General features: G+C 50.9%; 1 protein-coding gene across 1 annotated transcript; it reads right to left on the reverse strand.

Annotated features, from left to right (window-relative positions):
• Positions 1 to 341: 341 nt before the first annotated feature.
• LOC100901335 (uncharacterized) lies at positions 342 to 6403 on the reverse strand. The gene is made up of 8 exons (XM_018642116.2): positions 6305 to 6403; positions 2315 to 2543; positions 1975 to 2181; positions 1674 to 1792; positions 1342 to 1504; positions 954 to 1163; positions 682 to 839; positions 342 to 431 (listed from the first exon to the last, which is right to left on the reverse strand). Exons 2-8 carry the CDS (start codon positions 2481 to 2483, stop codon positions 342 to 344), a joined length of 1116 nt encoding a protein of 371 aa, XP_018497632.2. The 5' UTR covers positions 2484 to 2543; positions 6305 to 6403.
• Positions 6404 to 12878: the final 6475 nt, after the last annotated feature.

A 12878-nucleotide genomic window follows, 5' to 3' on the forward strand; every position in this document is an offset into this window, starting at 1 on the left:
TATATTCTCTGAAAGTCGCTTATTTTTCTATGTGCGCCGTATGTTACCTCCCTTCTCTCCGCGGCGGAGCGCGGCAGGGCACGCTAATAAGGTATGGAACGTTAGTAGAGTAGCTCCACTGTTGAACAGGGCTGATGATGATATTCGATCGACAAAGAAAATCGATCGGGTCCGCATCCCGCGGATGCTCGACGGATGCTCCGCGGCTGTCAGCAGCCTCGGAGGGGGAACTCGGAAGAAAAAAGGAGCCCGGGTTACCAGAATTATAGACTTCTATTTAGCTTGATCCGCGACACATCTTTTGCGGAATCAGTCGGGCGGTCGGTCGGTATCAGTCCTGCTCAGGGTCCACTCATTTCGTAAATGACATGCTGTTGCGGGGCATCTTTCAATGACGTCGGAGATTCGGATTCGATTGAGCACTTCGCCGCCTACGGAGAAAGATGAAAGATTTGGACTCGTAAGCTTCCGATCCCCTGAATCACGGGGGAACCATTGAAAAAGAACCTCCGATGGTCGAGTGCCCTCGCATTTTTCAAGGTATTCACGGAAGCGGCTCGGAAGCATTGATCTCATATTGTCGAGGAATGGTCGCAGTATCTAGGCGTTCGATGGCGGGGTAACTACTATGCCTGAGCTATGGTGTTCCGGCTCCGACTTTGAATATTCCGAGCGAGTTACCATTTTCGAGGGCCGATATTCAGACCGCTCCTGCCAGATCAAGCTGAAGTATCCGATTTGGAATCGCATACAGTCCGCTGACGACTTGAGCGCGGTATCAGGGACAGCGCCCAGTTGGAAAGACAGCGTTCCGAGGTTGAGAGTGAGAAGGACGAAAGCTGGCAAAAGGAAAAAAAAGTCTGTGAGTGGCCGAGTCGAACCTGCTCGTGATAGAATCTCCCGTGTCTCGGAAAATTATGCCCCACCCTGACGCCATCCTCGCTCGTATTTACCTGAGGCTAGAGTGACGAAACTCGTAATGTAGATATTGTCCATCCAAATGGAAAACCAGACCCACTGCCCGCGCCACAGGGTGACTGAGGAGCACACAGCCATCTGCCTCCAAATGAACGCGATTACATGACGCTCGAAAACGCTCGACTTCTCCATCCAGTTCGTCATGAAATTTTGTAGGCAGAATTGTAGCACTGTCACGAAGGTACCTGGAGCGAGAATATGCAGGCCATTGGTGCGATACTTCGATGATAACCGTTTCGTTGATAAGTGCAATAGAATCGATTGCAACTCCATCGGGGATTACCACCAGTCGTCCATGTCCCACTCTCAATATTATTGGGATTTCCCATCGCTAAACCGTGGAGTCCATCCGAATATATTCACCAGCGAGGTAAGAAACATTGGCTGAGAATTCTGGGTCCGAGGGGAATAAGCAGTAATCCTGAACATTCCATGCGGCTCTCCAGATGAGAACGATTGCAGGTTGCACAACGAACACGGAGAAGGCGTGATCCATGAAACTCTTGAGGCGATTCTCCTGCAGCTCCTAGGATCGAAGGATCTTCTTTGAAGTGCGGCATCCGGCTTCGTGTTCTGTTACGCATCGATTGGAATCGACATATCATGAGAGCTTTCTTGGAATGGAGCCGTATGGCCTCTCGACAATAGCACATTCGCAGAGCGGAATGTACTCCGTCTGATGGTACCACGCACACCTGAATCAAGAAACGCGACTCGAATTCGAATAAGCTTCGCGAGCTATCTGGTCGCAAGATGTAGGGAACGCCAGAAACGACATTGTTGTGTACCTTGGCCATCACGAGCACGGTAGTACCTGGAATGAGCGATTCCTTCGTGAATCTCGTTGTAATTCCTCGGCGTCGATACCGTTCGTAACGGCATGACTCTGCGTGCGGACGGCATGACACTGCGCGAAAATGTTGTGAAGGGGAAAATACGGAAGTTTCTATCTCTTTTTTCCCGAGCTCCGCGCTTTCGATAATTTTTCGTCCTCACCTATAGCCCAGCAGATGAGGCACGATACCTTAGTTTCTCCCATGAAGAAGTCCAATAGGCTCCAAAGGCCGTCCCATTGGAAAATGACCGAAACAATGAGCAGAGCACTAGCCAATCGTTCCAATATTTGGCCTGTGACCGGACATCTTCTCGTAAGCTCGGCGAGATCAGAAGCGACCAAATGAGCGTTCTGGAGGACGAGAGACCCTACGATTCAAAGAACAAGTCTCACTCAGTCGGAAACGTTACCTGAGGTCAGTATGTTCGCGAACTTGCTCCCTGAGTCACCAGAAGGGAATGATCATAAGGTTCATAACGGCGAAGAAACTAGAGTACTCACCGAGAACGAAAGAGAAGCAATAGCCCGCTGGTTGTTCCGTCTGGTGGATGTAGCGATCCGTGAGGCTGAATCCTCCCCACCAAAGCAAAGAGACCAGAGGACATGACACGAGCAGGGCGAACGCGTGATCGACCACGTGAATCCATCCAGGCGTCGTATTTTTCCTCATCGCGGTAGAACTCTAGGGCTGGCGTCTCCGCATTCCTCATATGACTGCGGACAAGCAGATCTAATGACGATGTAAGATCAGTCCCAGTCGCAACGAAATGAACGGCCGAGCTCAGCAATCCTCTGTGCTCGTTAGTACTTCGGAGTTGAACCTATGTATGTTCGGCTCTCTATAGACCCACGATCCGCCAAGTTACGATTCTGGACACGAGTCAGGATTCCTCTTCCGTGATATTCAGAAGCTGGGAAAGGTGTGAAGTACGTGAGGGCATTGGTTGGAGGCAATTCCCGGTCCTATCGGCCTCATACCTCTCAGGGCCGATCCTTGTTCAAAAGATGCAGGAGCGTCATACGGAGACAACTCGCGGCCTTTTCGGAATGGAAGATATCCATAGCTTCTGATGCACCATGAAGTTTTCGGAAGCTCTTCTCGAAAGTAAAAGACTCGGCCCTGACTTCGAGTCGCTTAGACCAACCGGAGAGACGGAAATACTTCCATGCTCCTTACGACTCCGTCAGAAGATCGATCAATAAGTTGCAACAACACGACTAAAGAATTGTTGACATCGGAGATTGTCGGAAAACCTTAATAATTTCAAATTCATCGAGATTGATCCCTAATATTCTCGACTCCGGACTCTCAGGGAAATTATGATAAGTCCCCGAAATTACAAAATTAAGGCCAATCTTCGGCATGTCTCGAGCCGCAGGATTCCCGTCCGCCCGATGGAGCTAGAAACCAGACAGAACTTGATAGAAGTTTGCAATCTCATCACTCATCATATAGCGTCGTTCAGAATGTTCGTGGAATTCTGCATGATTCGCGCCATCCGGATCTGAGCAAGACCTTGAGCAAAAAACTTTCGCTTCACATATGAACCTCCGCAACCAAACTAATTTGGGCGAGAAACAGCTTCTTTGACGACTCCATACATACAGTTTGTCCGAACATGACATGACAGATCCTCGATTGCGAAAACCATTTTCGCAGGCAAACTTCCTCTTCGTGTCGCCTCGTCATATTTGGCGGGTACCGAATAGCTACGCTGATTCAGCGCCTTCTCACAGCCTCGCTGATTTGGCTATTCAATATCAATACCCCCTCTCCATTCGTCTATTCAAGAAAGTCCCGTATACAAGATGTTGACGTCCGCCGGATTGCAGCTTGTCAGAGGATGCACAACGATACTCGAGCTCCGATTGTGTGCGTCGAAGACTCTTCGATGAAGAGTGGATACTTTGACCCTCGAGCTACCTCGAGCAGATAATCTTCTCTCGAAGATGAGGTTCCTAGAAACGCTCTCCATGGGACCGTAGTGGCGCCTGTCGAGATGGGCAGCCTGTCAGAGCAGCTACGAGGTTCAACGGGCTGGGGAATCCTACAAGACGTGCTTCAAGAGGCCTCGTCTCGATCGAATGTTTCCAACGCAATGGTTCAGAACGCCAGCGTGCTCCCTTGTGAGACATTTTGTGACCCCCACATTTTCCTCGGAAGTGAGCTCTGGCATATCGAGACTATATCGAACTCGGAGACTCGACTAGATTCATCCTAAAATCGGAACATCCAGAATCTGCGCCGTTCTCTCTATGAATGGGAGAGTGAATCGCGGAACTAAGGCACGCAAATCTTTCGAGCTCAAGTTTCTGGAGAATCCTCGGTGAACTTTCAATGACGGCAAATCAGGAGCTCTCCAGCGGAGAAGGCCTACGCATATGCAAAACACCACTCTTGCAGCGCTGCCATGAACTCAAGTTTCCCTGCTGTTTTCGTAAAGCCCGCAATCTACGACAAACATTCACGATCGGGATTCCCACGTCGAATGACGTCCGCTCGCGTGTATACATACATATATTCCGAGAGGTCTCATTGAAAGAGTCGCGGAAGGCCTTGATCCCCCTCATGAAGAATAAACCTGGACACGCTTGTCACAGACGGTACCATTTCTGGTATGCAAATTTGCGGCGATCACGGAAAACCGGACCGTCAATAGCTTTCTCGACCAAGAGCATTCAGAAGGAAAATAGAGGTTTCCCCCCGGCTCGATGGGGGGGCGTCTCGCGGGGGGAGTAGAGGCAGCAATCCGCTAGGTTATTGATTCACTGATAGGAAATGCGATCCTAGAGGAGCTGACGGATTCATACTGCCCGCCTGCGCAGAAGGATGCCTTGAGAACCTGAATGCATCGGGAACTCCTGATCTCCTGATGCCTAATCCCTCGTCCGCGCTTCTGTGGTAGCGGAGCCAGATGACGCTAACAGGGGGGAAAGCCTACGTTGAGCGAGTTTCCCAGTCTGCCCCCACCCCCTGCTCCACGTGCTCCTCGAAGCGGGGCTTCACGAGGCGATTTCGAAGCTTCCGTTTCATCTCTCGTGCTCGGCCCGATTCCAATTACGGCCGGAGCCGTTCTCGACAGTGATTCGGAACATTAGAGCGCGGAACTCCATCAGTATACCAATCTCTCGAAACCCCATCAAAGGGAGTCAGTCGGACTTTGATCTCTCGGAATCGCTTCAGGATCGCCGCAGCGCTATCTCAGTTCAGAAATTACGAGCATTTGAGCCTCTCAATTGGGAGGTGCTCCCAATCGATCGATTCCATACTATCGAGAGTCGTTAATCAATAGAGGGATTGGCATGAGGCTGAAGCCGCCTTATCTCTTCAACTGCTCTGCATTGAACTCGAATAGTCTTCGGTCTAGGCGGTCGACTTGATTCGCACGACAATAGCGGACCGATATGGAATTCGGCTCAGGTACAGAATGGCCGTAGTGCCACTGCTCAAGGAAGGAGGAGCTTAGATTCAGCGGCTATCTTTTAAGCACAGGAACCTCCGATAACCGAAATTCGAGCTTAGGGGCCGGACTCCCTGTCTCGGAGTTCCCAATGAGCTCTACCTGTGACGAGTCCTCGAGGATATCCACGGAATCCTGCGATTATGCGATGGCAAACTATGTTGGCTACCCCGCAAGGAGCATCGTCTTGAATTTACTCTGTCACTCGGCTGGTTATGGATTCTTAGGGGCCCAAGCATAGGTATGTTCGAATCGCGACCCCCCTCCTCTCTCCGCAATGATTCCGGTAAGTCTCGTAACTCCATTGCAATGCGGTACTATGAGTAAGGCGAAGACTCCCCGCTTTAGGGATAACAATCTGATCGAATGGACCTCCAGGAAGTGGAGAAGCAAGATCATCGATCCATGTAAACGTGAACAGCCTCGCAGGAGGAATATTCCTGGCTATTCTGCTTTGAACTTTCGAGAATTTTGAGTACATTCATCATTCCCACTCGTTCCCGGAGTCATCAAACAGTATTTTCGACCTCGGTATCGAATCTAGTCCGGGAATCGAGTCGTTCCCTAATTATTCGCGGTAGCCGGTTCCTCCAGCATGGGAGTCCCTCAGAGCAACAGCTAAACCGCCGTGCTCTGAGCTGCAAACAGTTTACTTCAGAGGCTACTTTCGAGTTTATCTCCACCGCGTCGATCCGTAAGCGATTGCACCGATTCAGGTTGCCACACCGAATCAAACGACGAACTCATTCCGACTTCCTTAATCTTAAGGATAATTATAGGCCAGAAAAGAAGGTCGATCGATTTTCGAGAGGTTCTCCACCGGACGCCCCGTTTGCATCGATGCGAGAGTTGTCGAGAAGAGTGCTGGAGTGACGTTGCATTGAGGCAGCATTGCTCAGGAATGAATTTCCCGTGAGCTACGGTATATGCTTGCTCGCTCTTAGCCTGAGGGCAATCCAGCCTTATCCAGTTCATCCTCCCGCCTGATTAGACATTGAAAATTGAAATCCCTTCATTCATACAGACTCACTTCAATTCCTCTTTCGATCTTCTATTCAGGGACACATGTCGCTCGAAGAGCGCAACCGCACTTTTGAAGCAGTTTTCTTGAGTACGCGTCTCGTGCATTGAAGAATCACCAGAAGCTCGGTTACGCATGCGAACTGTCGTAAAGCTTCCATTATGACGGTCTGTAAAGGTGCCGTGGTCTCTCCATTCGGGAGCACGATATCGTCTCTAGAGGGGAGCTCTCTCACTTCGTGATCCATTTTCCCTCCGAGAAACTCGCCGGGATAGGAAACCTCCGACGAGAGGCTCTGATTCCCATGCCAGACTACGGGAGGAGTGAAAGCTCATAATAGCGCACCGGTCTATTCAGTGTCCCTGTTGCGTCGAATCCTATCATCATTCAGCTGACAGCGGGAACCGAGAACGAGCGAGTTTTCGGACTTGTCCCTCGCCGCCAGGATTCGAGCGCAGTGCGTGGGAAAAAACAAATAAACAGCTCGCCGCGAGGGACATGAGAATCGAGACCGGCACGAACGACGCAGAAGCGGCGCGGCGGGGGATTGTTGCTACGCGGGGAGGTGGAAAGAAGAGTCGTCGATTGACGATTCGATTTCCCTTTGGTGAACTTCATTCAATATCATTGTTGGCGGAAAAATAGAGTGAAAAATAAAAGGCTGCCCAGAAGTCCTTCTCATCATCATTGCTGTCCACGCAGTTGCTGACGACGCCGACGTCTCTGGAGGCCTTGCAATTTTATTAGAGCCCACGGAATCGACAGCGCCGTCTCCTCAGGGAGTTGCATCAGCTTGTCCAGGCGGTTGTTGTTCTCAAACCATAGAATAAATGCGAATTCTTTTATCAGATCATCGCGGTCTTGTAAGCGGAGTCCATGGAAGTAAGGCTCTCGGAACAAGCAGATGTCGGAAATTACGAGAAGAATCGGAGGTGATCTCATCTCACAGCGAGAGATACCTGCTCTCGCTCCTGCTCAGGGAAGATAGAGCAAGTCGTGGTGTATTCAGAAGGTTCTCCGCAGATTAAAAGATTAAAAGCCGTTTTCCCACCAGTGAGATTGTCTTCCCTACCACGCTCAAGCCCCAGTTTGGGTCCTCGTCCATGATTCTCACGCTTCCCTTCTAAAACAGTGCCTGATTGGTGGGACGCAATCTCTTGCGGTCATCTTCTTTGCAGCGACAGATCGAAATCTCTGATTTTCTCAAGCATCAGAGTTATTAAGGGTAAAATATCCGTAATCGGCGATGACACCCATGCCCTCTGACCGCTAATGTCTTGGGCGAACCCCGACGGTCAAAATCAGTTCTCGACATGAAATCTGATACCTGTCGCACGGCTCGAGGTTACGCTCCCTTGCTCCACGGAGCAGATATTTCGCTCGAGATGGTTGGTCAGATTATTCTTGCGAAGTCGTCGACATGTTCTCACCAGTTTCATTGGCTGAACCGTCGGCGATTTTCTGGCCCGGGGCGGGTTTCCATCGGATTGCTGTTCTTTTCTTGCTCTATTCCCGCCTATATGTCTCCCGGGAAATAAGAGAGCCTGAACCCACGGTTCTATCTGCTTTTGTCTAACAGGTTCTTCGAAAGTTCCATTTCAGCGACTCATCTGTTTCCCATCACCGAGCCTCCCTCCCATGGATGATACGTGCGAGCTTGCGTCGAGCCATCGATCCGAGCTCTCGGAGCTGACCACTTCTCGAGCTAGGCACGGCGGTGTGATCGATGTAGACGACGAATTGGTAGCGAGACGTCTGTCCACGGTCGAACGAGAAGTTTCGTTGGTTCCTCTCTAAATTCTATCTATATAAATATAGATAGAACTCATGCTGGTCGCTCTCGCAAGCTCCGCAAAGAACATCACAACAAGCAGCCCTAGCGTCCACCGCCGCGTTTGAGTTCCCGAATCCAGGGTATTTTCCTCTCATTCCTCTAGGGAGGAATTCCATCGGAATGGCTTGCGTGAAAAGCTCCAGCTAAATCAGAGTATGAGATTGCAGTAGTTTCTTTCCGTCTCGGTGAAATTGAGGCCCGGCGCTGAATCTCCTTTATCTCGAATCATGGCGGGAATCAGCGGAAGGGAAATAATTCATCATGAGATTGAAGGAACATCTCGCGGTGTAGGCGGCGTAGCTCCTTAACCGGGTGCAGAGCCTCGCAATGAAGAGCTCCCATCCAAGATCGGCGGGATCCAGAAATCGTGGAGGCGTCTGCCATGAGCCGCGGAATTGTGCACAAAATTGGATATTCCCGTCTGAAAAGAGAGTGAGCTTCCGAGATCTTCAGTCATACGAGGTCTGCATTGGATGGGGTCTTCTTTCGCATCTTCCCCCACCCGGCGGATAAACTCCACCCAAGCTAATCCGATGTTGTTCGCAGTGCTCGGGGCTGTGGCTGTTCGGCCGAATATGAGAAATAAAGCGTCCGGGGAATGGCGAGCAATCGAGTTCAAATCGATGAGCCCCTTACGCTCCAGAAAAAATTCTGACGCGGTACCTGATTTCTCCCCTACACGCCTGCTGATCTACATTTGACTGATCGCCTGCAAGGAAATGACATGAGTACAGCGAAGCCTTCGGATCAGAGTAAAGTAAGAAGTCACAATTGACGCTCTGCATCCGCGAAAACGGTTGCGGCCGGAGTCAGATGATGTCGCCCACGGTGAACAAGACGATGGAATTCCGTCTGCTAGCAGGAAAGGATAGGTGGGCTTGAGACACCTGGGATGTTCCTGTTATCCTTTCTGCTTGTAGAAGCCCCCCAAGATCCTTGAAGCACTCGAGACTTAAATAAGCCCCAATTAGGGGTCGAATATTCGATCAGGCCCTGGCTTCCGCAGTGATAAAGATCAGTCCTGCTCGAATTCCGTTCGAGCGGCAGGACAAAAGGGGACACTCTCTCCGGAAGTACGTCAGATGTGGAGGGAGCTTCATAGGGTTTCAAAGGGGATCGGAACAACCCGAATCATCGTGCTCGATCCTGAGCATTGGTCACTTGATCCTCTCAGCCAAGGCACGATATCTGCTATCGGAGGAGCGCGGAAGTGTCCGGATACTGCGTGCTCGGTGCGGGATCGATTGCACTCATGACGAGAAAATTCCACGCGCAGAAATCGGAGGAGTCGGTGCCGGCTTCCGAAGGTAAGTTTGTAGGTTAGAGTGTCGAGCATGATCTCTCTCCGGGAGAACGATCGTTTTCCCTCGTCTCAGCCGTCGATTGTTATGCGGTCGGCGTAAGGAATACACTCATGTCATGAATTTCGATTCCCCGGGAGCGGGGCTTCTGGAATTATTCCATATGACACCGCCATCAGATCGAGTGTTGAGCAGCTGACACTGAAGTATCCCTAGTCGTATCGACATGACCGAGGGTAAGACCAGCATCTACTGAAAAGTTTGCAACGAACTGCAAATAAGGTCCTCTCGCTCTACATGATAATATTCAGAATAAATTACAGCGAGACACAACCACGTGGAAAGTCATCCATCGGGTCAACTCGCCTTGCTTGCACCGACAGCTGACGACGCCCGCGTCTTCGCCGGTCTCTACCCGAATCTCGCCTCGATTGGGACAACTTACTCAGCGAAGTCCCTAATCTAGCGCCAGGTCGTGAATAGAGGGCAATCCAAGACTGTTTCGTAATCTTCAGATCGTGTTCATCGTAAGAGAGACGTTCATTATACGAATTCAAAAAGGCTCATGAGAATCGACTCCCTATCCCTCTGGGAGACGCTCATGGAGTCGCCATGCGTGGGAAATACCCGGGATGGGGCATCCCAGCTGATCGCGGACTTGCTTCGGTCCATGCGTCTTTGGAAGGGAACGTTTCGGAAAGAGGAGTATGCATTGCTTAACTCGAGACCGAACTCTTGAATTACCGATAAATTATCCGGTTCGGTATACTGAAATTTCGGGCAGGGGACCGACGCGACAATACTCGCGCAGGGCTTGCTATCTCGGAGGATCAGAAGAGCTTGCACCGTCCAGAAGGTCGTTCGAATGTCTGCCTCGTCCCTTCACCGGTCAACCTAATCGATTACCACATAGACACAGCTTGTCGACAGAAACGGCTTGCCTCCGAAGCGGTCGAGGGAGAGAAGCGAGTAAGACGAAGTGCTACCGGGAAACGGGGAATCCATGTGGTCTTGTCCAGTGCATGCGATGTCCCGAGAGATTGTTCGATTGTCCCATCCATAAGAGCGTCGTTCCATTCTTCCATCCGTCTCGTTGTCCGCTGGCATCGCGGAGAAGCGCACTTACGCCAAGATCGCCGGCGAAAGTGTTGCGAAGCTGACCGAAGCCGGAGGGAGACGGGATTAGGGAGCGATACTCTCGGCTAATTATTTGGCGGACGAAAGCCATCTCGGATTCCGGAGGAAGTCTCGAGACGTGGACGAGTCTTTTCGAGGCTTATGCTCTCGACTGAGGCCGCGAAACTCCAGAGCAGTTCCACGGAGACACCAATGTAGAGGATTCGGTCCTCAGGAGGTCCCCGTTCTGATGAGAGTCCTGAAGCGCTCACTCAGGGACGAGGAACGAATCGCGTCCTCGCAAACTAAGTTTGTTGTTGCCTATTCCGCAGTAACGAGATCCCCATGCATGTAGAGAAGCTTGCGGTGGCGGCTCTATTCATGGATGACGAGACGGGATCTTACCGAGGGCAATCTCAGACCTGCTCGCGAATTACCGTTGATGAGACTCTCATTCGCCATGAGTATCGCCTCGAAATTTCGAAATGAAATCATGGAAGGAACGATCTCGATCGATGCTTGAGGGGGAGTTCAGGTGCCGTTCCGGAATACCCCGCATACTGTACACAGCAGGCGCGAGCGCGGTTCCGTCCTCGGATTCATATTCTGCTATTCGTCGAGTAACGAGTCGATGGGAAAAAAGCAGAAACAAGGAAGAACTATGGAATAAAATATCAAAGGCTCAACCGACAATCAGGCAGCGGCGTCGGCACCACCGCCGAACATCTTCGAAAAGATCTGGGACTCATAGGAAGAGAGATCGTGTTGACGCGTTCCTTGGCGATTCGACACGTGCCGTGTCGAGACTCGAGCAACGAAATCTCGGAAGACAGAAGCTCTGCCCATCGCTTTGGATCATTCTGGAGTCCGGTAATTTCGTGGAAGTCCGATCGGATCAGAGAAACTCGAGTTCCTTCTGATAAGGTGGGAATCCGTATTAAATTCCCCCGATGGAAGAAACGGACGTTTCACGGCATTCGAAATCTGAGACCTCCGGCGACGCTACCGCTGCGCTCATTCGTGTGAGCTGTGACTACTGGAAAACATGTTTCCGCCACGTTACGGAACGATCGCGCCGCCACAGGTGTCGGGTGACGGATTGTGCTCGGTCTTCCCGACACGAAGTCACATCATGGGACGCTGCCCCAAGGATCAGATTCTGCGAGATTCCTCCCGGAGTGTAGGTTGACCGCCGGCCGCAGAGCCGATATGGAGAGACGTCGTTCTCCTTGATGTGTTTTGCGCATCGAGATGTTTTGCTTGTCTCTCATTCTCATTTCAAGGAGGGTGTTCGATTTTGAGCTAGCGAGCTACTGCGCCGCGCTTTTCGCCGATGTTAATCCGTTTCAACGGCTTCGATCAACTCCACTCGCACGGACCTCGTATGAATCAGCACAGGGGAGCCGGCTCGTGGATTGAAGACTCCAGATACTAACCAGCTTCATTCTCAATACGTCTACGAGCAGCGGAAATCATAACAGCGATTGAATTAGTATCTCAAGGATTTATTAGTCTGCGCATTCGGGCTACAATCGCCGGGGGAAGCGGAAAGATCTCTCCGAAACAGGAACGCTCCTATCAATACTGATCGATTCAGAGATCTACGAAAGATCCTAGAGTTTGGCGGACGCCGGGGATAGAAATCTGGACTGAAGCTTGTCTTTTCGTGGCAGACACAAGCCTTGTAATGTCTCCGAACCTACGATTTTCCGTGATTCAGATTCGGATCGTTCTGTTCATCACATGATATGATCGGAGAGGAACCCTCCCGGCTAGCCGCTCTCTTATCAGCGGTGGTGATGAATCAAACATCAACTACTGTTATCGGGGACAATTTAATAGCATATCAACTTTTACGATGAAGCCAAGCGAGCCTTGAACCTTTGAGCTCGCACGTGGATGGTGTCAGCGGTCAGTCCGAGAAGCTACAGCCTCTCAGCAAAGCGTGTGTGACCTCCGGTGAGAGTGACGTCCCCGACGCCACGCCGACGCGGAGAGGAGCCGAAGCTGGGCAGGATAATCATGATGAGCCAATCGAGGCTCTAAATGAGCAATGAGCCGGAACACTCACAGCGTATGATTTCGCGAGACGCAATATGATAAACACCGGAAGCTTTCCGACGGATATCTTCAGAGTTGCAATGGTCTATTTCTTTTCGTCGTAAAAAGCTCTCTGATTCTCGCCTGGCGCTATTCCAAGTTCAGGGACCGGCTGCGTCGGTAGACGCACTACTGTTTTGTTACTCGCAATAAAGCCAAATAAAAAGGAAAAGCATCTACTCAAGAAGTCCGTCAAGTGAGCGACCCGTCACTGCTCGTCGGATAAAGTAAG

This window comes from Galendromus occidentalis, unplaced genomic scaffold, assembly GCF_000255335.2.
Source record: "Galendromus occidentalis unplaced genomic scaffold, Mocc_1.1 scf7180000076543, whole genome shotgun sequence".
NCBI lineage: Eukaryota > Metazoa > Arthropoda > Arachnida > Mesostigmata > Phytoseiidae > Galendromus > Galendromus occidentalis.